The sequence below is a fragment of the Hirundo rustica genome, chromosome 1, assembly GCF_015227805.2.
Source record: "Hirundo rustica isolate bHirRus1 chromosome 1, bHirRus1.pri.v3, whole genome shotgun sequence".
Lineage (NCBI taxonomy): Eukaryota > Metazoa > Chordata > Aves > Passeriformes > Hirundinidae > Hirundo > Hirundo rustica.
This window is the reverse complement of record NC_053450.1, coordinates 152,825,406-152,852,759: the sequence shown is the minus strand read 5'-3', so window position 1 is coordinate 152,852,759 and position 27,354 is coordinate 152,825,406. Positions and strand designations below refer to the sequence as shown.

Sequence of the window (27,354 nt, the reverse complement as noted above, 5' to 3'; positions counted from 1 at the left end):
TACTGTAAATTGTTTAAACATTATCACTGTGAATACAGGGTCAAGTGGAAATAGTTCCTGCCCACAGCAGGGAATTGAAACCAGGTGATTTTTAAAGTCCCTTCCAACACAAATCTTTCAATGATTCTATGAAATATGCCATCAAATCACACTTTGTTTAGTTTGATTTGGGATTTTTTTCTTTCCCAGTGAAACTATTGTTGTACGTTTTTAATTTACTTTATTTATTATTTTAGTGATCATAAGCTAGAGCAGCTAATACGGTGCAGTCCTATCACAACCCAAATGGAAAGAGAGTGCTTTTTGCCTTCACAGTTTTGGACTTTGAAGCATAAAAAAATAAGCCAAGTTCTTTGCAAGGTGTGGAATAAGGAACAAATTGTGAATCACACATTTTCTGCACCATTAACTCTTAAGTTACCTGAAGTTTGTCAGAACAAGCTATTTACTGCGGATGAGTTCTGCAACTGTTCTTGCTCTCTCTCTGGCTCAGAGATTCTGTAAGGCAAAAATGGGTTAATTTGGAGCCAATGGAGGCACTGGGATAACAGCAGGTAAAACTGGAAAGATAGTCTAGAAAGTGGGTACAAGATTCTGCTACTCTGCTTCATTTCTAAGAATAATTTGGAAGAGTTCACTTTCAGATGAGGGTTTGCTTTGGCTGCCATAAAAACAAAGGACGTTTCTTTCCCTAAAGGGCAGCATCAAGTGAAGAGTGGTAAAGTAGAAATTGGCCCAGTCTTACAAGTGGGCACCTGAAAAATGGTACAGAAAATTAAATTGCATTACACGACAAATTAAAAATGAAGAACCATGAACAGTTCGTATGTTAGCACAACTGATTTTGTTTATTTTTAAACCACCCCCAAATCCAATCATGCTCTATGTACATAGGCAATACATGGGATAGCACACCAAATATAGACAAGAAAGATAAAATATATTCTGGTTTATTTTGCTGGTGATTTTCATTTTTATTCTTTTTCTCGTTGTCCATCTGCTCAAGCTGATGAAATTATCCAACCCATACAGATTCCTATGCCAATCCTACCTCACCTCCTAATCCCACCCTGTCTCTCAGAGAGGGGAATCCATCCCATTACCTCTGGGGGGTTTTGCTGAATGCTGGAATGTGCTGATTTTCTGTCAGTTCCTCTGGACCTCATTTATTATGGAAAACTGTTTAGTGCAGAACAAGTATATCAGCACGGATCTGCTTTAACTATATTCTATAGTTAGTAGGTAAGACCAGCTAATGCTTTGGGTTACTCAGGAAATCATAAGTAGCACACACACACACAAATTTAAACAGAAAATAATCTTCCATGTCGTTTAGAGTGTTAATTTTCTTTCTCGTTTCCAGTGTTGTTTATTTCGCTAAGCACTGATGCAATTCTTTCCACTTGTGTTTATGCTCTGATTTTCTTACAAAACAGTACACTAGGCTTTCTGTATAAAACATACATATAAACATTTATATATATATATATATATATATATATAAAACAAAGCAACCACCCCCAAAATGGATTTACAGGTATGTATTTGTCCCACATTAGAAAATATACCATGTGCACATCTGTTTGTGGTCCCTGAATGTCACAGCGCTGGCTAATGGAATGGGGTCAGAGAGAAAGGGGACTTCTTTTCTCCTTGTTTTGCTTCAAATTACATGATAAATTACACAATGTGAACAAAAGCAGAGTAGAACCATCAGATCCTGTTTGCACATTGGAACCATGTCACTCTTGTTGCCATTGTTGTTACTCTCCAATTTGACTTCTAGTTGTTACTTCCCAGGAGTTAATATATCTATATTTTTTTAATCACATATATTCTCCCCTCACAAGCCACTGGATGCAGGTTCAGGGAGGATGAAACACTAGAAAGTCTGAAAGATCCTGTACTTTGGAAATTCTTACCCTGCATAACTTTTCTGGCCCTCTTTCTCAAAGATGGTCAATCATTTAGGAAATTATGGGCAATTTTACATAGCAACTAATCTTTAGCAAAAAAGATATTTTTTTTTCCTTCCAAAAGATGCTTTTAGACACTGATTTGAGACTGTTTTGGTTTTTTTTTTTCCCATGCATTGCTGGCATTAGAAGCCAGCCTTGCATTTTTTTGTATAAATACTGTTTTTTCAAGGGTAAGGCCTCCGTTATTGGTACAGATTGTTCTCTGTCCTCAATATCTATTCTTTCAGGAAACAAACTGGTCATTGGAACTGCTTATCATTACTGAGTGATGTGGTGAGAGAAGCCCCCCACACTAAATACACATTAAAATTGGGTGGTACCGAGGGAAGCGTTAAACTTCAGCCCAATTTATTTAGATCATGTAAGGGTGACCTAAATAAACTTCACCCCAATTTATTTAAGTCACGACTTCTCAACCTAAAGACTCTGTAATTGAAAAACCTCAGATATAAAAAAAATGCTATTAGGATTGGGGACAGAAAAAAAAAAAAAAAAAAAAAAAACCCAGAAAACTGTATTGAATTAAAAAACCAAAGTACTGCTTGCTGGTTTACAAAGAGTCTATAACACTGATAAAATCTTCGGAAACCAATGTGCTTTTTTTTTTTTTTTTTTTTTTTGCCTTTTGATTTTTTTCTTTCCTCTCTCCATGCCCTTCTTTATTTTGGCTTCATTTCAACCCGGGAGTTCATGTCATCCCCTTCCAGGTCATACTCTTCTACTTGGCCACTGGTCCACACCTTCATGCGGTCGGTGAGGTCGCTGGTTCTGGGCGCCAGGATGAAATCGTAAATCAGGGCAGCACTTGCTCCTCCAATGATTGGGCCAACCCAGAAAATCTGGAATACAAATCCAAGCCATTGCATCAGGTATTTCTGCATTTGGAGCTCCTCCGAGGAGCCTCACCTTGAAAACTGCGGCTTATCCACCTGAATGCTTACTTAACCACAGGGCATAAAACCAGGGATTTGTCACCATGAATTGGTGATAGACCCAGAGGTGAATATCTGTGACTGTGTTGTAAAGTTGTGATATTTAAAATCAGTTACCTACTGCTAAAACCTCTCTGCTACTACAGACAGAATTGGCAGGGAAGCATAATTTCTAAAACAACAGGACATTAGTTTCCATTCTCTTATTCAATTCCAGTGATAGGTGAATTTGACAGTAATACTTAATGAGGGGATTAATTTGCCACTAGATGCTGCTTAGCTGGTGAAATTGCTGTAATTGAACAGGCCTAACTACTTAAGAAAATTAAAATTTAGAAGGAAAAGTAATAAAATAATTTTAGTAGACAAGTTCATTTTGTTAGAAACAACAGAAGATATTGAAGACTTTTCAGGACCAAAGCACTACTGAGTCTGAAAATTCTTTTATTCAGCAATATCATTAGTTTAACACAAAATATTACCTCTATCTTCTTCTGTCTCTACAGAGGATGATAATTTTCCTATTAAATTCTGAAAATATCATCTCCTCACTTAGTTACTTCCCTTTAGTGTCCAAATAATAATGTTCAAGTGGTAGGCACTGCCAAAATTCCCCAATGTCCTCCTTTTATGCTTTATTCTTTAGATTAAAATGGAATCAGTATCCAAAATTTTCACAACCCCATTGTACTGCCACTAAATTTCCATTTGTGTCTATGCCAATATCATGAGTAGGAGAGTTGGAACAAGCCCCATTTTATATATTCAAGAACACATGCCCATTTACAACTTTATATCAGCCTTCTTTACTGAACTTGGGTGAAATAGATAAATTTTCATGAAGACCCTCATTTCAACCACATTTAAACACAAGGAATAATCTAAAATTTATAGTGCTTCCAGAACACTTATCCTTGAAAACACATAAGCAGGCACTCACCTGTAAGATGCTGAACATTTTATTGGCTCTTAAATACTGGATGATCCATTTCTTTTTATAAACCTGTTAAGGATCTTTCTAAATTGTGTTTTACCAGATTAAGCAGTAGCACTTTGCAAATTAAGTTTAAAAAATAAATACACAGTACATGATTCTGTGAAATAAGGCTTAAAAAATTAAGATGTTTGAAATAAGTGAATATAAAGGGGAATAACCAAAGAAAATCTAATGTATTGCTTTGAGCACAGAGACTGAATGAGCTTAGGACTTTTTGTTTGCCTGAGGCTGATCAGGATTGAAAGGAAAATATTCTTTGTTAAATGAAAAGGAAATGCCAACTCTGACTTGATCCTAATGATATGTGTTGAAGTGTTTCTGATCTTGTAGGTTATGTATTTTCTGAGACTCTTGTGAGTCAAACAAATTTACTCAACTCACCCAGTGGTTTTCAAAGTTGTTGGCGATGAGCGCTGAGCCGAAAGATCTGGCTGGGTTAATTCCACAGCCGGTGTAATCAATCTAGGAGGCAGAAACAGAAACAGAGGTGAGGCACAGATGAAGCTTCCCCATCATCCCCCTGCCTTCACAGGCCCACCCTGAGGTGGGACATGGCAGATAAAACCTCTGGGGGCTAAAACTTACAGCGAGAAGATGTCCCAAGGCAACGGAGAGACCAATGGCCAAAGGGGCCGATCCAGAGACATCGTTCCTTCTCCGGTCTGTGGTGGCCAGGACACACAGCACCAGCTGGAAGGTGGCAATGATTTCAATTCCCAGCCCTTGGCCTGCATTGATTCCCTCTGAAAGCTGCATGGAAGCAAGAAGGAAAATGTTATTTCATATTCCTGCATGACTTCAGCCGGTGTAACAAAGTTCTGCAGCATCTATTTCCTCAATATGAAAATGCAGACCTGCACAGCCATTTCCCTCCTGGGGTTCCTTTTGCTTAATAGGGGGGGAAAATAGGAAGAAATAGAAAAATTTGGAGAAAATATAGTTTTGAAACTTTCCCTGCTGTACTGAAGCCTAGGCATCAACAGCTTTTTTTGACCCAACCTGGTTGAGTGTTTGCTGCTTCCAGCCAAAGTGAGCCCTCAGCCACTGGGAACAACGAGACTGCAATTGATCTACGTGTGAGGAGCAAATCAGGAGAGAGTCACCTTCAGCAGAGTTTACTTCTTCAGATGTCAACTGTGGCGCCTTAGGACAGTCACTCATTGTTTCAGGGATTTCCATATTAATATTAAGATATTAATATTCTACCTATGCTGGGAATCAATTGCCTGAAGATATGCCTCAAATGCCACAGGAAATACCCTGAGATCAACATGAAGTTTGTGTGGGACTGGTTGATGTCACAGAAGATCAAAAGTATGTAAAACATTTCTAGATATTAATATTTAGTCTATATGTCTCTAATTTGCACAGATAATGGTGTCGTCAATGCAGATGAGATCCATTCACCTGATGAAATGATGGGGATCATTTGAAAGCTCTGTCTTGTTTTTTGTTTTACAGATCTCATTTGACTGCAATGAGCTTAGACACCTAAGTCACAGGGAACTTTTTGGTGTCTTAGACTCAAATTGAATCTCATTTAACTCCTTCAGGATACATTTAAAAAACATCCCCAATTAAGGAATCCCCAGGGGCTGATGGGAGTGCTTCTATTTCCTACTGAAGTAGATTATCTAGAAAGACTCAAACTGTCAGACATAAATATTCAAATGGTATTATTAGTCATGTAATCAGCAGTGTTTCTGCTGGTAAATGCTGTAGAACATATTGAAACCATGGTGATCCACACAAATGGACATTACAGAGCAGAAACGCTGTCATATTTCAGAAGTACTGCTACAAAAAATTGTGCCTAAGAAACCATGGAGGTAAACCATTTGATTTTATAACAAGTTTTGAGTTCTGCTTTTACTTGCTGTATTCAGTAATGTCTTCGCTAAGTCAAGGCAAGTCTGTTACTGAGCTGAATAACTTGATGTTAAGCAGAAATAACTCACTTGCAGGGGGGGATGAAACATGAGCTTGGCCACAGGCCAGGGGACTGAGAATGTGACTCAGAGTAGGAAGCAAACTAGGCAAAACTTATATTAGTTTGTGCTATCAGTAGGTTATCACATCTGTCAGAGCCCCTGCATTAAAAACTGCTGGGTCATACATGGCAAAAAGCATAATTACATGTTATTGTGACCTGTCCAGAACAATGAAACCACGGGAAATCCTGCTATTAATCTGATTTTGTGGTTTATGCCCTAATTTCCCCAAAGTTAATACTTGCAAAACCTTACAACTTAAAGATGCTTAACTGAACTATTTCACTTTCCACAGGAGCTGTTCACATTTCTTGTTTCTTCTCTAGAAGAAAGTTTAAAATCAAATTCCTAAGTGATGAAAAAAAGGCATTTGAGTCTTTCCACAGCATAAATCTGATTTTTAAATCCTCCTAATCTGAAACACTAATAATGTATTTTTATAACTTGTTATTTAACATGCAGGAGAAATATCCTCTGAGTTAGAACTAGTTTATCCACGAATAGAAGGGAATACTGGTTGAAAGGATGGGTATTTTGGTTTCTTCAGCATCCCTAGAGTAGAAACTGAAATCTATTAATGAAACCTTCATCATTATTAGGACATACATGTGAGAAGTGTGAGTCTGACATAAATGCCTCCATATGAGATGCGCCGAAAATTGCAGAATCCAGAAATTCATGCTTGATATCTCTAAATTAATATTTTATTGCTTTTGTAAATTTTAAAAATAATTTTTCACTGTAGAGACAGTGGGATTTTTGTCTCTCAACAAATTAGGCTTCCAATGCATTTCCTTGTATCAAAACCAATTTAAGAATCTGGACTATATACCCTCTGGAAAATCTTATCTCACATTTGGAAGGCCAAATGGCCAAACTTAAAAGCCAGGTGTTCTTAGCAAACAAGTGACTGATGTGCACATGCCCAAAAACAGATAAAAAACCAAATTCTCTCCTGTCACAATGCAACCCCAGAGAACCCAGAGCTGATGCAACAATGTTAACATTTGACAAAGCCTTGACATTTTAAAAGATTAAACACTGGCCAGCCATTGGGCTTCCCCTTCACTTGAAGGGCTTCTATAAAAGACAATAACAGCAAAATTATTCTTTAAAAACCTGTGATAATCCTTATCTTCGAGAGGCGGAAATCATATTCTTCCCTTCCCTCCAGGAAAAACACATCCTACAGCTGACGTGACTTGAGGTCATTCTCCCTGCTAATCAACACTTATTGATGGGCTGTGTGGAATCAAAGAAAACCTGGAAATATCATAGGAAACCTTTTGCTTTCCTCCAGCCGGGTAATTTCACGCTGCCTGCCAGGAACGTTAAGATTCCACTGTGAGAGCAAGGACTCTGGGCCATGTTCCAAAATGGGACAAACCTGGCCCAGCCTTGGATGTCCTGCTTTGCTGGGGCCTGTGGATCTGCAGTGTGTGAGTGTAGGATAACAGAGTATTTATTTGCCCCCTTTTCAGAGCTAAATTATTGCTGGAGCAGCAGCCTGGGCCATCCATGGTACGCATGGAACAACACCAGTGTTCACCATCCTGAGCACACCCCAAAAAACTTTAAAAAGGGAGTAGGAAGTTACATTCCGTTCTGTCAAGTTTAAATGTTCATGTGCATGTTTATATTATTTATATTTATATTTATATTTATATTTATATTTATATTTATATTTATATTTATATTTATATTTATATCATCCTTATTGTTAGAGGTTTTGCAAGTCTCACCCAGATAACATTTTGTACCTTTTGAATCTGCTGGTTTAAGCTCTTGACAGAACCAGGGAGACACAATCAACATGAGTTTGTCATCCTTTGCTTATATTTTCTGTATGTTATTCAGGTTTTTAAGGAAAGCTTGAACTTTTGTGGACTATTTTGTAGAATACCAGACTCTAGAAGCTTCAGAGTTGTCTAAAGCTTAATCTGAATTTAGTGGGAAGCAGTACCACACATTAGAGACCTGACTAAAAATCCACAGCTGTTCTTAACGTCTGTCATTCTGCTACTGAGAATATACCGAACACAAGGTGACCAATATCTCTGGTTCCTAAATAGACAAAAGAATGCTTTGAAACTAGACACACCCACTTCTAGCGCAGTGTTGGGGTGAAGAGGACCCTTTCCAGTGACCTGTACCCACACTGCAATGCCTTTTTCCCTGCACTGGTACCTCTTACCATTGGTCACAGGGTATGTGAGCTGACACTGCATCTGTCCCTGATGTATCTGCTGGGAAACCTTTGACATCTTCTCTTTGCAGCCCAATAATCCTCATTAAGGTTCAGAAAAAAATGTCAGAGGGCAGGGAACAGCACAGCAACTCCCTGAGCTTTCAGGCTTCAGACCTGGGAGACTTGAGGAGTGGATTCAGTGCTTTAAGGAACCCAACATGCTCTAAGGGGTTTAAATGAAACACACAAGCCCATATTCCTCTCCAAGAGAGTCTACACAAACTTCTTTCCCTTTTTTGTTCACATGAATAATTCCACTGAGCTTCATCTCTAAGTCAGTGTTTTGACAGAGAAAGCACCAGAAACACACATAAGAAATGGGCTGAATCCTTGGCAAGGTGTGAGAGCTATCTGTGGGCACATTTATCTGATCAGCTGAATCAATCTTGGCTACATTAGCTTGCAGTGAGTAATTCCCCCCCGACCCTCACAGCTCCCAGACAAGAAGCAGAACCTGTAGACACCCCCAGGGAGGAGCATCCTTCTGTGGGCTGAATTCCATCATTTCCAGCCTTAACCATCCCATGATTAATATTCCCTCCCCGCCCCCTGTTCACTGTGAATTTGAACAAGGTAATGGAATAAAAATCTACCAGAATTCAGTAAATGTACAGAAATCGCATCTTCTTCAGAAAACTCCTGAGATGCAACAAATTGGAAACTATGGAAGCACTGAAGGCACACTGCAAGAGACGCTCAAATGAGGAGGGTTAAACCCCAAAAAGAGTTATCTGGACATGAACATGAGAGCAATCAGTGGTGAGGAACACCTGCTTTATGTCTTAGGAAATGGGCAGTGGCCACATCACTTCCAGCTCTCCATAACATCAGACAGGAGATGGGAACTATGGAATTTGTTTGCCAGAAGTGCCCTTAACTGCCATGTTTAGCTGACTGACTCCCACAACAATAATTTGGGAAAATTAATGGTATGTTTTCTTTCCTTTTGATTTTTTTTAATGTTTTTTTGTTTTTTGGGACAGGATATGTATGAGTTGTCTGCCTTCGGAAGAGAAATGGGGACAGGAAATTAAACTGGCCCAAGGTAAACCCCACTGTGTACTTCTCCAGTGGCTTCATATTTTTCTCATTATGAGTGAAAGTATATCAAGTCCAAACCTGTTTCCCGTTATATGGATAAGACGCTTTGTTATGCAAGGTGGTTCCATCACGTGGTGCTGAGCTCCATCTCATCCCACAAACCCTTAGCCCTGCATTGGAGCTTCCAGGACCCAGCTTCCTTTCATATAACAGGGATTAGTTTATCATTGTTCCAGAAAAAAAAGGAAAAAAAAAAAAAAAGGGGCTTCTGGAATTGCAGAAGTCTATTTTTTAACACGGGATTTTTAGCTTTCCCCATTCTTATGAAACCCCAGAGCAAGCCCGGCCTGCTAGTGTGGTTTTGAGGGAGGAAATATAAACCACAGCATTTTTATTGGCTGGGACATCTCTTCCTTGCATATCCTCACCATCCTACCTAAATTATTACCTTTTTTCTGCCATGGCAGACATTTTTCCTAAAGTTAGCATTTTATTCAAGTAAGTTCTTGCCGTCTTACAGCATTTTCTTCTTATCGCTTAACATTTCCCTTCTTTGACTTCCCTTCTTTTACTGAATAAGGAAAACACTTCACAAAAAATTTAGAAGGTTCATTCTCTCTTTGTCATCCTCTCTTTTGAAATAATAATCATTCTTTTTTATGGTAACTATTTATAATTCAAGCATTTGGCTGGCAAAGTTCTTCAATGGGATGTTCTACAAATGTAATCTCAGAAATTCATCTCCCTGCTTCCCTCCAAACCACATCCCACTGTCATGCCCGTCATTTCGTTTCACTTTTCTCACTCTTTCATCTCCAGCTCTGTCATGAAAAGAACTTGATTATTTCTGTATTGATAACATACCTTTATTCTCCTGGAAATCTATCCCACATCTCCATAGCTATAAACCATCCCTTGAGTGATAGCCAAAACTAATTCAGAGACTTCATCCCTGGCTGTTTAACTACAGTTATTCACTTCTACACTTGCTATTTAACAGCACCACTCCGAAATGGCTGTTTCTAGACCCATTAATTGACTATTAGGGATTCGGGGAGTGCAGAAGTCTCATTTTGTCAGTAAAGAGAGACAGGCAAAAATCTAAAGAGTTTCACTTAAAATTACATGACAGGAGCACTCAGAGGCTGCTAATGAATTAGCTTTGGATCATATCCTACATCAACAATGGAAGCATTCAGCAGAACCTGGGGACAAAACATATTGTCCTCTGCTAGATTATCCTTCCTACAAATACAGCCTTAAGAGCTCTAAAGGGGGCTCATTCAATTCCCAAAGCAGAAATCATATTTTCCGTTCTTTAGGCAGCAGACACCCTCCAGGAACAAGGCAAAGCTCCCTCCTCCCACCCTCTCTGCAGGCCGAGGAGAAATTATCCAGGGCTTCGTGTCTTAGTGACACAGAGAGAAAGAGGGGCAAAGATTATTATATTAAACCAGAGCACATAAAATTTGTGTGTCAGACCAAGACAGGCAGTAAGACTCAGTTCCTCTACAGGACTTGCATTTAGCACAGCTGGTCAGAGACAGACAATTGTTTTTGTTATTTGCTCTTTTACTTTTTGATGTGCTTCTGGGAAAGTTACTTGTGAGAAACTTTTTTGGTTGGTTGGTTGGTTGGTTGGTTTTTTGTTTGTTTGTTTGTTTGTTTTTGTTAAAAGTTGCTGCTGAGAAAAAAAGAGCTTTTATTCAGAGGATAAGGAATTGTGAGGTTTTGTATTTTTTTCTTTAGAGAGCTAAACCCAAGCAAACAGTTAATTTTCTGTAATAGCTGAAGCACTCATTTATACCACAGAGCTGTTTATTATATCCTCTTATTACCAGCCCAGAAGGAGGTAGTATTTCAGATGGGGAATTTTGGGCATATCTGAATTTTGAGCCAAATAGGATCGTCCTTTCTGTGTTGTTACTGGAATAACACCTGGATTTGCACAGACCCCACAGTATGGTTGGCAATTTCACCAAAGTAATAGTAATTTTATATTTCTGGAAAAACTCCAGCAAATCTGTGAAGTTCTCAAAATTCAGGAGTCAGTCTTGTGCACAGCATTGAAGACTTGGCATTTCCATGGGGTTAAAAACCAGCTGAGCCTGAGCAATGCATTTCCGGAACTGGGGGAACAATTCCAGCTCCTTCATTTCTCCACCTTGTTCACCAAGCAAGAAGACCTAACAGAGGAAGGAAAAGGACTGAACCTGACCTTACCCATTCCAAACACAGCCATCAGTGCCCTCAGGAGGAGCTCTGTGTGTCTGTGTGTGAGGAAACGTGCCACATTTCTGCTCTGAAAGCGTTCATTGACTCCACTTGGCACAGAATTAGCACCGAGAGCCTGGAAAAGTTTAGTTTTCTGTGACACCTCCCAATGGTTCCTAGAGAGGGGATGCAGAGGACTCGTCCAGGGAAGCACACAGAGGATTTCTTTACTCCTTTCTAGTCTATGTGAGTCGTGCCTTGCAGAGCTCTCAGGCCCTCCTGCTGTTTATAGTTTCCTCCAGGATGCCTGTCAAGCCCTGTATATTTGATTTAACAGGTCAATGTTGTGCCTCAGCCTCAGATCTCCTCCAGCAGTCAAACACCAGCACCAGCTCTGTGTGCCAGGAAGATCAGCACTTTCCCATCAATTACACATTAACAAATACTCAGGGCTCAGAATGTTCCCAGCCAGGCCAGAAAAAACCTCCAGGAGACAACTGTGGTACCAGGTAAAGACCTCTCTGTTATTGAACTCCCTCGATTAGGCTGGAGAATGGACAAATAAGCAAAAATGTACTACTGCCCTAAAGAAAACAGGCAATTTCCTCTGGAGACAAACAGGAAATTTTTCAAGGGTTATCTTTTCTTCCTTTAGTACTTGTGATGTGGTTTGGTATCCTTGCTTTAAAAATGCTTCACTTAAAAATATCTATACAGCCCAGATAGTGATATTTTTTAGGACTGACTGATTAAAGAAAATTTTTTCTCAGCTCCCTGAAGTTTACATTATCTGCTAAAACCCACGAGCCCTGCTACAAAAACCTAGATTTTTTTTTCTTACCATTGCACCAATTTAACCAGAATTAATCCATAATATTCATTCTCTTGCTGTGGACATTTCCATTTGTTCTCAGGCTGTGGTCCTTGCCATGTCAGATCCTGGTTCAGAACCCACACCTACTAATGGATTTTTTAAATTTTTTTTTTTTAAAAAAAGTTTACAATGAATTTAAATTAAAAATTGTAATTTGGGTTTATCTCATTTGAAGAATCTTTCTGTCCATCTGTCTCTGGTGTGTGAGTGTGTTTGAGGGTGTGCAAACACAGAACACCCAGAACACCCAAATATATTTGATACAATCAGAGAACTCTATGGAAAGGAAACCAATTTTTGCTGTTTATTAACCACTAGGGAAGGATGGTGGCAAAATTAATTTTACTTAAATCGTACTTAGTTTGACAGTTGCTCTAACACCAAAAAATCATTCTCTGAAAATCCCAGTATGACTCCGCTTGTATTACAATATAAACTAACCTACCAAATTAATAATTTTTTTTAGATCTATGGCAACTCATTGTTTTAAACACCCCTGTGCACCCTTTTCAAGAATTTCTACCATTTCTAAGTAGAAATAAATGAAGAGAACCTTTAAGTTTGAGGCCTGCAGAGCCTTTTCCAAATGGTCATCCTTGGATCCACCGGCACCAAACCCACTTTGATCTCCTCTGCTCTAGCACAAAAGGACTGGGCTGCAGGAGGAGGGGCACCAAGGGCCTCTCCTTGTCCCAGAAATGGCCGTGCTGCTGCATCCCTCCGTGCTCCCTGCCAAAATCCCGGGATATGGCTCTGTCGTTAGAGAGGCGCTAAGCAAATCTTCGCAGAAATGGAAATCAGATAATAAGCTCTGAGATCTGAGATAAGCATGAGAGCCACAACCCCGAATTCTCTGGGGGATGGGTGATAACCATCAGGTTTACATCTCAGCCCAGATGTTTCTGCTGTCACTGTGTGAACTCATTAAAAAGAGGCCAAGAGCGTGGCCAGTTTTGAGCAGGTGCCTTTCCTGTGTCCCACCTGCCCGGCCTGGGGCCTCTCAGCACAATGCTGGCAAGCCTTAAAAGCCCTCTGCTGCAAAAACTGACAGTGAACAATGAGCTATTGTTGTGACAGTCTTTGTCAAGAAATAAAAATCCCAGCTCAATGTCATGTACCGGAACCATTTTGCTCATTTTAAAAATGCAGCAACTTCTGGTCCCTTGTGAATGTTTGAGCCCGCAGATGTCCCAGCAGAGGAAAACTTGGCAGGAGAAACCTAAACTGGATGAAAAATAGATAGAGCAGAGGGCAGAGAAAGGGAGAATGAAACTTCTCACTGTCCCAGACTTGAGAATGGCAAAATATATAATCTGCCTTGAAAAAAAAAAAAAAAAAAAGGCATCCAAGTATTCTTCAATAAGCGCTAAAGGTCAGGAACCCAGCTGCATGTCCCGTCCATCCAGCAGCACCTCTGGAGCTGCAATTTTCCACAGTGACTCAGAGGAAAAGCAGCATCTCTTACTCAGTTGTCCCCTCACACTGTCAAGCTCTCAGTTTATTTTGGACGTTCTTCCAACTCAAGCCGGCTTTGTTTAATTGGAGGTTGGAGAACGGGCTCGTAGGGCGCGGGCACGAGGAGACAGGGAAATCACAAGGCAAACACTGAGTCATCCAGAGCAACCAGGCAAGTCCTGCTCCCCATGGTGAGAAGGCCCCTTGTGGGGACCAAACGTGGGGAGTGTGGTGATTCCCACAGGGAATTCCCTCTGAGACAAGTTTCTAAATGATGGGGAGCATGGAGGGGGGAATGTCAGGATAAACATTTCAGAGCTGACCCACAAATGCCATTAAAAGGTGCGGCAGGCCTCAACCACAAAAGAAAGGGAATTCCCAGTGCTGGTGCAACATTATGTTTGCGCTGGAAAAGCAAATTGGGAATTTGTTGGGAGAAAATTCACCAGGCATGGATGCTCTAAAGATAAGTTCATCTGCAAATGATAAGGATCCACATATCACATCCTATGCTCCACTCTCCTGGAGACAAGAGATTTTTCATCTTCCCCAAGGAGCAGAATAAGGCTGGAGCTGGGGACATGTAGACAGTAAAGGAAAAAAAAACCCTAAAAATCTCCAGCATTGAGGTTCCAAGGTGCTCTGTTGCTGCTGGACCACAATCCAGCTAAGTGGGAGTAGTTTGGGAAAAGGATTCATTCCCATCACTGGAAGTGTTCAAGGCCAGGTTGGATGGGGCTTGGAGCAACCTGGTCTTGTGGAAGGTGTCCTTGCCCATGGCAGGGGGTTGGATCATTAGGGTTTCTTCAAACCAAGTCAGTTCCATGATTCTGTGGTTCTGTGGTGTGCCTTGGTGAGGCTGGGAGGTGTCTCAAAGGAGCAGATACTGGTCTGCTATGAGGAGTCAAAGACAGCCAAGGTTTCCTTTTTCCCTGCCCTTGAGAAATCTAGAGCTGGACACGGGGTGTTTATCCCCAAAGGACACTGCACGTTCTGCCACGGCTGATCCTGGTTTGGGGAGCCCCACGGAGCACAGAGAGACAGCCAGTCACAGCAGAAATTCAAAGGGTGCTGCAGCAACAAGAAACTCCACACTCCAGGAATAGTATCCACATGAATATTCACCTGTCTTAAAATGACCTCTGAGTCCACTGACCACAGATCTCCTCTGGCTTTTCCAGAGAGCTCCTTAGTTACACAAACAATGTTTATCAGTCCACTGGGTGTTTTCTAAACCCAAGCCCTCCTATTTGTTATTCTTGGTTGTTTTTCTTTTCCCTTTATCTACCCCAGCAACGTTACCTTCAGGTCTGTTTTTCTTGCCTACCATTTTTGAACCATTTATAATTTTTAAAATAATATCTCTCATCATAAACTCAAAGGCCAAGTTTTCAAATAGTTTCCAAATTATAGCCCCAAGACTGAGGGGACACATTTCCTGGCACTCCCTATGTGCTCTCATCACTATGCCATAATATAGAAAACTATAAAATTGTGAAAATTGTGAAGTGGTGTCTGTATTTGTCACAAAGTTTTAATTAATTAAATATCCTATATATTTAGCTCAGGTTATTAGATAGATAGGTAGATAGATAGATAGACAGATAGATAGATAGATAGATAGATAGATACAGAGATACAGAGATATAGAGATATAAAATAACCTGAGCTAAAGAAATTTTCTGAGTATATTTTTAAAAATTTGATAAAAGTTCTCCAGATAAGCAGTGTTTAACAGCAAGTATTGTGTAACATTACAGCACAGAAGCCTCCTCTCACCCCTCTTTCCTGCTCGAGCTCTTTGCTGGTCATTAACTGCCTGTGCTGAGTAGTTTCTTCCATTATCCAAACTCCAGATCTGTCCTCATCAGACAATAGCCAGCTCTGCTGGCAGATGAGTGCATTTTAGATCTGGTATTCTCTATTCTTACAGCTTTACCTAATGGAAATTTGTAACGTGTAGTAATCCAACTTCCAAAAAAAAAATACAAGATGATGTAAGGAAAAAATACTTGAATTTTTAGAAGAGCAAACACACTGAATACTCCTCATCCAGCTTCTCCAATTCTCCAATTTTTTACTTTGGAACCCACACCACTACTAAAATATATTGGAAGTTAAGTGTCTTAAAAGGATTCAGTAATCTAAATACATCTCTGAGCGTTGTCCAAAATGTCTTACTCGGGACCAGCCAAAGTAACTAAAAATATATCTGTTGACTTAAGCAAAGTTTGGATCAAAATCCTGATGTGTGACTGGTTTGCTTGTCTTAGTGTAAACCAGACCTTAATACTGAACATGTTAAAGGAACATCCTGCATTTTAATCCTCCCTTCTTTCTCCTCAGCCTTGTACTGTCCATGGCTGGGTTTTGTGCCTCGTTTTATTGTGTTTCTTTTTTTCCCCTTTGTGCAGTGAGAAATACATGGATTTTTCTCACTTAATTTTGGATACTTAGCAGAGGCTTCCAAGCCTGGAGCTGCGTGTCTCTGGAAACAACTCAGATCTAGAGGTGGAAGTGCCTCTCCTTGTCTCTCATTCTCTGTGGATTAGAGAGGAGCCAGTGGAAATGAGCTCTCAGCTTGGTCCCTCAGTGCAGGACCTGCAGCCAGGCAGGAGAAATCCGAGTTCAGGCATGCAACCTCACCCTGTATGCACTGGGAGCACTGGATAGCCACTCCATTGCACTGCCCCCACCACACTTTTCCTGTAAAAAACACCTCTCCAAAAGCACAGCAGGGTCAGAACAGAGGACAAAGCCACACACATCCAAACCCTCTTCACAAGCTTATCAAACAAGCAGCGCTCTCTTTCCTTCTATTCCCTTTCCGAGCAGGGAATCCACACCTCGCTATCCACAAGAAGGTGCAGAAGACAGAGTAGCTGGCAGGGATGCCAGCTCTGAGCCTCCCCTCCTCGTGCTCAAGTTGAAAACCATAACAATAAAAGCAGCTGTGGTTTCTCCTCACCAGCTGAGAGCTGTGGTTTCAGGATGTGCCCTGTTGGCATCAGCTCTGCACCAGCACAGCCCCTCTGCTGCTGCTCCCCCAAACCTTGGGCTCAGACCCAGGTCCCCCTCAGCCCTCCCACGCCCAGGCACTCCAGGCTTGTCACTGGGAAATGAATGGATCTGCTTTCCTTTCTTTTCCTCTCTAGTTCATTCTCGCAAGGGAGAAGAACAGCTGCTGCCCTCACTATCCCCAGGGGGGTCTCCCCACTGTCCTCCAGACAGAAAATTTATAACTGGATGTGAAAGAGAAGAGAAACAAAATTCTGGATATTTTCCAACCACAAACAGTGGGACCAGAGCTTTTAGAAGCTATGTTCTCTGTTATTCCATTGCACAGAAATTGCCAATCAATTTGTAAAATTTATACGACGGAGACTCAACCCTGCCTTGTTTTGCCTTTGTAGCTTGAGCAGTTACTGGCTGAGGGGCAAGAAGAGCTTCACCCCACTTCAGAAATGGCCAGGTTTAGTGCTTTGGTTAGAGGAAGGAACCAGTCATCAGGATTTTATGGAAGCAAAAGGGAAAAACCAAGCTTAAGTGCTACCAAAACCAGACCTCCCGTGTTTAATGGCAGTTGGACCTCTCGAGGAAACCACTTGGGCAGACACCCTGTCCCGTGTGGTTGAGCTGTTCCCTCTCTCAGTGGTTTCACAGGAAAGATTATGTCTCAGACTCACAGCCAGAGCCTTCTGGAGTCAATAAAATTATTTGCTCTTCTTCCCCGAAACGTTTTGAGTCAACACATCAAGATTTCCAGAGCGCTGGCAGGATGGAATAGCTGCAGGCACCAGGAGAGAGGCAGGTGAGCAGCAACTCACGGAGTAACACGAGGGTGGATGATACTGAACTGCCCAGGAATCACCTTAATATCAGATTTTATTCTGTTTTGGAAACCTGACTAATGTTCTGAATTAACAGTAATGTCAAATGACAGTATGCAAAACCATATTGCTATTCTGCCTAAGTTATTTCAGAAGAGGTGTTGCATTTGCAGCTTTACATCCCAAATACCCTTGTGACTTCAAATGGGCATAAGGTTTGAAATCAGCTCAATTTATGAACTGCAGTCAGGAGTATTCTGCAAGAAAGGGGTCAAGGAAAATACGCTAAATACTTGTGCTTAAGAGATCAGGTCAAATAAGTGACCATAAGGAATTTCCATTTATAGCACTGTGTGTCCGGCAGTGTCTGTAGCACTGCCTCTAACAGTGGGATGATTTCAAGTTTAAAAAGGTATTTATCCTTTTTTTTTCCCTCTCTTATTATGCTGCAACAAGAATAACAAAATGACATTTTGAGGAGGAGGAGTTGTGGCCAGGCAGTTTTTAGGCAGCACGATGAGAGCATCTGGCTGGGGGAGAGCAGGAACCTGCACCCAGTTACCTGTAGCTGCCTCATATTTTCTTCCAGTTTACGCATGAGAATTCAGGATTTGTCCAATTTTTGCCCAGAAATGCACAGATAGGGCAGCTGGGATTCTGTCAGGCAGGATCTGAGCACTCTGCCTAATGCAACAGGTACTGCTCACACCTTTGGGGGTGGGATTTCTCCTGCTGCACACCTCTCTGCTCCCAAGGGTTTTCACTGCAGCCATCACCAGGACACACAAACAATTAATTAAGTACTGAAAACGAACCGCACTCAGAAGCCAAAACAACACTGGTACATGCACATTAATCAGTATGTCACCTTAGAGACCCTCAGCACCACAAAAGGTCATAAAAATGCCAGTGATTACGGAGTTAAACTGGCATCAAAAGCCACCTCTCGGCAACTTGGATGTACAAAACTCAACATAAGCAAAACTGATCACGACCAGAATGTCCTAAAGCTCCTAAAGTGAGGGTGGGGAGGAAGGACCATCCCCGTGACATCCTGGTTATCAGTCAGGACTGGATTCTCAGCTACAACAAACAGCCTGAGGTCACCAGCACCGGCAGAACCCCTTCAGTAGATTACAAATGCTTTAGTAGATTACAAGTGCTACATTTCTACTCAAATTAAAATAATAATAATAATAATAATAATAATAATAATAATAATAATAATAATAATAATAATAAAGGAAGAAAAGAAAATAGAGGAGGAATTAAAAGTTTCTACCTACAGCATCTAGTAGATTACAGGTGCTACATTTTTACTCAACTATATATATAAAGGAGGATTTAAAAGTTTCTACTTACAGCATTAAGCCCCAGGGAGTTTCCTGGGAGAGAGGAGGTGACTCCCGAGAGAATGGCTGTGGCCACCACTGCCCCCAGGCACTGGGCGAGGATGTACATGAGCGCCTTGAAGATGCTGATCTGACAGCTGAGCAGCAGCCCCAGGGTGACGGCCGGGTTCAGGTGCGCCCCGCTGATGTGGCCCACGCTCTGAGCCATGGTAGCGATGGATAACCCAAAAGCCAGGGAAACCTTCACGTTGTCCTGAGACCTCGTTGATGTTTTGTTGGCCACCACGGGGAAGTTGAAGCCCAGAGCAGAGCCGATGCTGATAAAAATAAAAAGGCTCATGGCCAGGAACTCAGCCACCACTGCCCTCCAGAATATTTTCTTTCTGAATTCGCTAGCCATCTTTCCTCTTTCTTTCTCTCTCTCTCTCTCTCTCTCTCTCTCCCCTCCTCACTTTCCCTTCTCCCTCTCTCCCTTCCTTTGCCTGATATTTTTCCTTTGAGGTCTGAAGAGAAATCTGGAGGAAAAATACGGTCCTTGGATTATTTATAGGGCTTTGGGTGGTCTGTAGGAGGGAAGGGGTGTTGCACAAAAGGAGGAAAGAACATCTACATAGATGCTGACTGCTAGATTGATGTAAGACACTGTTTGCCTGCCAAAGTTTTTTTCTTCCCTTTTTTTTTTTTTTTTTTTTTTTTTTTTTTTTTTTTTTTTTTCCTTTTCCCCTCCCGTAACAGCGTTCGATCTCTGCCGCCGTTTTTAAGAGGCTCCTTAAAATTCTTGGAAAAATCCTTAGGAGAGCTTCAGGAATTTCAGCCTCACTCCTTTAGCTCCTGTGTCATCTTTCAGCGTATGGATCAGGATGAAAGCTTTGATGGGATTTCTGTCAGGGAATTCTTTCTGAAACAGAAAGCAAAGTTATCAGCGCGGGCTGGTAAGTTATTCACGCTCAGCTTCAGCGGCAGCAGATAACAGCTGAAAGTAGTAAACAAGACTGACAGCTAAATCCACACTCCAGAGGCTTCAGGAGCTCTGTTTCATTTGAAATAAGGGGTAGAAATGTCCCTTCTGCTGGCTCTGGGGACTCGGAGCTGTTTTGGATGCCAAGTCTGGCGGCTGTACGGACACACTTGGATTTACACAGCTCGCACGAGCCGGTGTTCACTGGTGAGGGATCACTTTTAATCTCTGTGCAAATCTACCATAACACTGGTAAGCTGGAAGCTTTAAACGCGTGTAATTTGGATGCCGATGTTGGTTTTTTAAATTTATTTACATATTAAAATTTATGTCGTTTCTTCTCTTTTCTTCTTCCAAGCACGGAGGCGTCTCCGGGTTTCCCCAGCCTTCCCCTTCTGAGTGGCAGGGGAAAAACAAAACAAAACAAAACAAACCCACCAATTTGGGGGCTTCCTAGCCCATGTCCTGCAGTGGAATCTCATCTCTCACCACCGTGCTGAAGGTCAGCTCAGCTGTCCTGGCTGTCACCAGGGACACTGCTGCCGCTCAGCCTCAGGACTGGGCAGACAGAGGGACAGAGGGGAGAGCAAGGGAGAAGGGAAATTACATGCTTGGGTTTGCAGACAAAATGAACCTCCCGGCAGTGCCAGAGCCTCTCGGAGCAAAGGGTCTGTGTGCCTGGTTTTATCTCTGCGGGGCTCGGGCACACGGCTCGGATTAACCCCTGTGCTCCCAGATCCCTGCCTGCTCTGCAGCTGCGGGTGTGTCCAGCTGTAAATCCCGGGGTTTGCTCTGACTTCAAACCAAGGAAAATCTGTTCCAGAGGCAGGAAATAATTCTCCAGGCGCAGCTCTTGAAGGATGGGTGTTTTAAAGCAGCCTGCTTCTCTGCCTCCTCTTTTTTCTCTTCTTTCTTTAATGCATTGGTAACATCTTCTGAACTGTACTTAAATTAATTCAAGGCTTTTTCATTTGGACAACGTGCCAGTAAGAAGGAAAAAATTGAATACACACCTGGATAGTATTAGACAGCCAATAAGGGGGGGTTTAAAATATATTTGGTTTTCAAAAGACGATTCAGTGACAAAGCTGAAAACAGTTTAAATAAAAACCCAGATGTCTGCAGTTTGACATACCCAAGTCTTATTCTTCCTAGGCTTCAGATGTTCTTGATTTTTCACATAGCCAGGTTTTTTTTTTTTTCCTTTTTGTTTTATTATATACTTGCACAACTGGACTGTACCAGTGAAAAAAGGAAAGAGCAAAGAAACAGGAACAAACTAATTACTGAGTTTACCCTTCTAATTACAGCAGGGCTTCAATGAGGAACTATGTGACAGCAAAATCAAAAATCAAATTTAGCCAAATAGTGGAACATAGTGGAATTTTAATATAAGATACAGTTGATTCCAGTTGTATCCGGTCCAGTGTAACTTTTTATTTCCTGCAAACACTATCTGGGACAAAGATCTTCAGTGATCAGCTTCCCTGCTCCTTCCAAGAGGATGCCCAAGACCCAGGCAGGGCATGTATCACACACCTCAAGGAACTGAGACAGCAGAGCTCGGTAAGTAGTTTGCAAGAGTTTCCATGTGTCCCAAATTGGCCTCTGTGGGATGGAGCTGCCCAGATGGTCACTTGTGCCCACAGGAAACTCGCTCTTTACTCACCTCTTCCTACAATTAGGAACTGGATGACCAAGCCACCTCTGTATTGCTACTGATAAGGTGAGGAAGAACCCCTCCAAGGAAAACTTTCAGGAGGTGGGAAAATAGACTGAGGAAGTATTGCAAAATGCTCCCCTGATTTCTGCAGCCTCCTCCGGGTATCCCTGACTGGCCTGTGCCAGAGACAGGACACCAGGAAAGCCAGACCTTTACGTGAACAACACAAACATTAAATGTACCTCAAGAGCAGCAGGCTGGGCACCACCTTGGTGTTGAACCCTTTGGTCACCTCACACTTGCATTTTCATCCTGGGACTCTCCATTTGTCTTTTCATAGATGTTACCAACCTCTCTTTAAATTTTGGAACTTGGTGCCACAGTAACTCGACAAAACGGTCATTCAGACAGAAAAAGAAAGAAAGAAAATCTGAAATAAATTAAAGACAACAACAGGGAATATACACAAATAAAAGAAGAGACAGGCTTTTCCTATGCATAGAAAAACCACCAAGTGAGGAAGCAGAAGGAGATGGCAAAAAAAGAACAAATATTCTGCACAAATAGAGGGAATTGTGGACAAATTAAATTATGCAGAGGTGTGAGTGTAATAAGGAAAAAGGGAAGAGAAAATGTGAGTAGAGGAAGCACACATCAGCTGGACTTCTTCAGAAATGTCCCCCACAACACAAATCTGACTGATGCCCAACTCACTGTGTCACTTTTCCAAAAACCAAGCGCCATCCCATGTTACTCAGGCTGATGGCAAAGACCCCAGCGCTTGGTAAAGTAAACAAAGTACACTCAGACCCCAAAACCAACAGAAGCCCCAAAAAAGGGGCAAAATCCGATTTCCTGCATGCCAGATAAGCTGGGGTTTGTGCAGACAGATTTTCTGGGCATGAATGAATTTATGCACTACTCTTGAAGGTGGGGTTTGGATTTTTCTAGAAATAGAGATAATGTCCAAGCTTATGTCAGTGTTTAGGACAGGCAATTAAGAAAAGAACTGTTGGGAATAAGAAGGAAAAAGGAGCTTTTTAGATGAGGGGTGTATGTTCACACATGATTTAAACCGGAGTATTCCCAACCTCTCTTTGATTTAGTTACACTAGAGACAGCTGAGTGAAAAGTCAAGCTCACAGGAATGGGTTTTTCATTGCCAAGGTCTCAGGGCTGACTCCTTTTATTGCGTGAAACAAATGAGATTTTGGAGGGCTGTAGCACAAATGTTCCTTAACATTTCATTCAGAAAACAAATGTACTTGTTGAAGTGGTAGGCTTTGTTCTGTGATCCCACATGTCAGATTGCTCAGGATCTCTGCTTTTTGAGCAAAAAACAAATGTCAGTGGCTTCAAATTTGGTCTTGGCTAACATGAAATCTCTGGGAATTTCCCTCTTAGGTGAAGGAACAGTCAAAGTCTAAGGGCAGAAGGAATGAACTCAAGTCCAACAGCCAAATGATTGAAAGAACCAGGGGAAGTTCAGCAAAATACAATTACTCCTCTCTTGAGAAGAATTAGTTACGCTTGACCCTGCCAGACGAGTCTTTTAGCAGGCAAGCAGCAGTTCTAGGGAAACATTTTTACCTCCAGTTTCAGAAACAGAAATTCCCATTTCTGCCCATGGGCTTTCACCCCTCTGAGCCATCACCACTCTCATTGCCATGAAGGACAGCAAAGCCATGGAGCAGGGAAGAGCCAGGGGATCCATATATCCTGCCTAGACCATGCCAGAGATGGGGAGGAGTTGAGCACTGACGGGTAGAATGAAAACACAGAAGGCTGTAGTTCACAGGTGGAGTCTCCTGTAAGAATAACACTTTCAAACTTCAACAGACTTGCACCAACACTCAGGAGCTGCTTCCTGGGCTCAAAGCAATTTCTGGATAGAAGAAAAGTCCCTCCATGCTGCTGATATAAAAAGTAAAGGGTGGAAATTGAGTCAAGGTAAATCTCCCTGCAGGAGCTGCCTGATCACAACTGACACCTGTCAGTGTGAGCAAAGTGGGAGGGGCTTTAGACTGAATCCCTGACTTAATGCTCCTAAATCTAGGGAAGACAGAATATTTCACACACTTCCTCATCTCCAGGGGATTCACTACCAGCCAGTCTCAGCAACCACATATGCTCCATATGCCAGTTGATGAAAATTCCCTCCTGAGCTGCTCAGCTGGATTTGTTCCCTGTGTGATGAGCCAGTTTTGTTTTGATTTAGTCTCAACCCTGGCTGTCAGGGCTGTCAAAGACATGACGGGGGAGGGAGGAAGGGAGTGTACAGGTGCCACTTGTAAAATCAGCCAGGAGTGGGGGAAGCCTCTGGGGAGACTTGGCCTGGCAACACCTCACATGAGGCAGTCAGTAGGAGACACTGTGGAGGAGCTTCTCCAGCCAGGTCGTGAAAATGTCTCCATCAATGGGCAGCAAAGAGAGGTTGGAATGGGCCAGTGGTGTCTCTGCTGTCACTGGGCTTCACTGCTGTTTTTTGGCCCATTTGCTCCCTCCTTTGCCCTGGCCCCAGCCTGCCTTCTGGCGCTCCTGCCCTCACTGGTTCCTGCTCGCCCTCGTGCCTGCCCTACCTCCTTGTGTCCCTGACCGACACCCTGCCACTTCAGCCCCGTGTTCTTGCCTGGGCTGTCTGCATTCAACCACGCTGCCCCAGCCCAGCACTGCCATCCTCACCACAGCTCTGTCCAGGGTCCTGGACCTCCTGTCCCAGTGCCCACCGACCGCATGTGCAGTGCCATCGCCGCAGGAGTCGCACACGTGAAACTGCGCAGGCCTCCTGGACACCGACAGCGCTTCCCTGATCAGCTGGTAGTAACACCCTCTTTTCTTCTCTGTCTTCTCTCTCTCCTCAATTCCCTTTCCATTCCCCTTCCTTCTTTTCTGTCTCTTCCAGCCCTCTTTTGTGTCTTGGGTGGCAATTCAAGATGTGTTCTCTTGAAGAGGTATTTTTTCTTTATCTCGTAACTCCAGGGGGAGAGGGGAGGTGTCTTTCTGTTAATGGGCAGCTGTTGAAATGAAGTGTGGCAGTGTTCTTTATCTGTTCCAGGACCCATCCTCCCTCCAGGGGATGTCTGCTGTTCATGGGCCATCCAGGCTCACTGCATGGTTGATACAATTACATCATCCCATTGGGAGATGCTCCACCCAGGGGGAGGAGCCAAGCATTCCCACCTGGATAAAATCTGAGATTGGGAACACCAGCACAGCCTGTTTGCACTGGATTCCCAGAGGAAGACTGGACCCATCTCACCACCACTGGACCTTCAGAGGAAAACTCCACCCTTGTACAGGATCATCTCTGCTCCAACAGAACCACATCTGTCACTGCAGGAGGACTGGATTGGACTGCTCCCAACACCCTGACCAACAGGGTGTCTGTCAGGTTGTGTTCTGACTCTGTCAGGGTTTTTCTTTTTTTGTGATTTGATTTTTTGTACTACTACGTTTTTAATATTCCTAGTAAAGAACTGTTATTCCTATTCCCATGTCTTTGTCTGAAAGCCCCTTAATTTCAAAATTATAATAATTCAGAGGCTGGTGGTGTACATTCTCCATTCCAAGGAATGCTCCGGCTTTTCCCTGGCAGACACCTGTCTTTCCAGACTAAGGGTGACTCTTTTTTCTTCTCATTTCTGTTACCAATAAACATTTCTCAGATACAGCGTTGGCTTGATTTCCTTCCTCGTTTGGTTTAATTTCATCCTCAACCACCTGTTTTTAAGAGAACTCTCTGCAGTTCCCTGCAGTGGAATGCGACGCCCTGTATGGAAAACTCAGAGCTGGATCTGGATTCTCAGAAACTCCTGTAGCAGGGGTCAGCAGATATTTATCAAACACGAGTCACCTGTTCTTCTGGGAGGCAAAATGGGATGTCACCCTCTAACACGCAAAATTCAAAAGCTTAAAATTCTAATGGTGAATTTTTATTTAGGTACTTCATGATTCATTGAAATCAAAGCAGGTTCTGAAGACTGATCAAGTTTTTCCTTTTCTTATACACAAAAAGTGTCTGTACATTCCTCCATGTTCACCTAGATAACGTAATCCTCTTCTGATGGACTTTTAAAGAATTTTTCACTGCATATGGATATATTGAGCTTCCTTGTTACAGCATTTCCCTGTTTCTGGTCCTTATTTTCCTTTTTTATTTTTTTTTTTTTCTTTTTGCCCAGACCATAATAAAGCAATAGATGAGAAAAGCTTACCACTATATATAAAATGGACAAAATCTTTGTTAATTAAATGAAAAGCAATTCAATATCAGCAGAGGCTGATACCTGATATCAGTGACCAATTTAGCTCAGATTGATAGAAAAGATGATTTAAAGGTGATTGATAGAAAAGATGATTTGTTTTCTCTTGAAGCAGATTTTGAAGGGATCTGAAGAGAAAATCATTCATGAATGGCCTCAGAGAGCTTGCTTCCAATTTCAAGTTGGTCTCTCCTCTGAGAGCAGAAGACCCCACTGGACTTCCTGAGAACATCTATAATGCAGTGAGAAATTTGTCAGCACTGCAGAGTTTTTCATCACAAAAAGAACAAAGCCACATGGGTGGCACTTGCCCCCAGCTGTAGGTGTCTACCACGGCTGCAGTTGCTGTGATGTTCTTTGCCTGCCTCTCAACGAATGCTCATTGTGAGCATTTTCAGAACATGTTCACAGCCTTTGATTTTAGACCTTTACACGGCACTGCTTCCATTTAACCAACATTTTAGGCTGCCTGGGCTGCCCAGCTCCACAGTCAGAACTTCCCTTTCTCTGGAAATCCTGATTCTCTGGACATGAGAGCTGCACAGCTGCCAAACAGTGACAGGACTGTTATTGCCCTTTTTTTGACACTTCTGGGACGTGAAATAATAAAGATGACTGTCTTCCAACCCAGACACAAAAGGGAATTTCCCAGACAACTGCTAAACTAGCCTGCCTCAGGAAGCAGAGGGTTTTTTTCCTTTTGATTCCCTTGTGCTACCAAGTTTGACAGCAGCATCTCTCCAGAGGATGCAGGATTGTGTCCCACGAAATCTTCCCCACTGCCTGTCCTTTGACACATGGCATGGAGTGCCAGGGAAAAGGAACAAAGAAGTTGTCTCTCATCAGGGATATCCTTTGTCAGAAGGCAAAATTCAGACAAATTCTTCCAAACTGCGCATTTTTCCCCCCCAAGCTTATGCTGGAGAGAATTGCCACACACTCTGCTGATAGCAGCAGCAAACTTATTAATATAAGTTGCATAAATATATTAATAAATTCCCTTCTCATATCAGTAATAGATATTAACCAAGCAAACATCAATGCACTCTGAGGGAAAGCCATTTTTGTGAGAAAGGGGGTATGAGCCCTTACCATAAAAGAGAAGTAAATCTTATGTCTTTCTCTGAACAAACCTCAGATACTTTTGTATTTAAACCCAGTTCCCTTGTGAAATATTTTGTTTCTCAATCCCTGAAAATGCCACCACATTGAGGATTAAATTCCAAGTATTATTCATTTTTCTATGTGTACATATTTAGCAACAATTGTCCTTTTGGATTTCCTGTGCCCAGTGCATCACTGGGAAGTTGACCAATTTTTTTTTTTTTTTTTTCTTTTTTTTCTTTTTTTTGCCCCGCACATTGTGTTACATAAAATAACAAGTCTGCCAGGAATACGGGGCATGACACACCAGTGACTGTGCTAATGAAAGCCTTGGTAGTTCATCACAAACACAGGAGGTGAATAAACCATTGTTACTGCTATAGGAATATTTTCAGTGTGGACCAGAGTTTGCCTGTTTTTTTAAAGCACAGTCCAAGCTGCTGCTGCCCTAAGC

General features: G+C 42.0%; 1 protein-coding gene across 1 annotated transcript; it reads right to left on the bottom strand.

Annotated features, from left to right (window-relative positions):
• Positions 1-825: 825 nt before the first annotated feature.
• AQP1 (aquaporin 1 (Colton blood group)) lies at positions 826-19,472 on the bottom strand. Its single transcript, XM_040072951.2, has 4 exons — positions 18,924-19,472; positions 4,494-4,658; positions 4,290-4,370; positions 826-2,818 (listed from the first exon to the last, which is right to left on the bottom strand). Exons 1-4 carry the CDS (start codon positions 19,311-19,313, stop codon positions 2,639-2,641), a joined length of 816 nt encoding a protein of 271 aa, XP_039928885.1. The 5' UTR covers positions 19,314-19,472; the 3' UTR covers positions 826-2,638.
• Positions 19,473-27,354: the final 7,882 nt, after the last annotated feature.

Bases quoted from the DNA above. Each gene is read 5' to 3' on its own strand.
- AQP1 (XM_040072951.2), bottom strand. From the start codon at position 19,313: ATGGCTAGCGAATTCAGAAAGAAAATATTCTGGAGGGCAGTGGTGGCT. The intron at 4,371-4,493 runs GTAAGTTTTAGC...TCTGCCTCCTAG, and splicing joins CCTTGGGACATCTTCTCGCT to ATTGATTACACCGGCTGTGG. The intron at 2,819-4,289 runs GTGAGTTGAGTA...TTTGTATTCCAG, and splicing joins ACAACTTTGAAAACCACTGG to ATTTTCTGGGTTGGCCCAAT.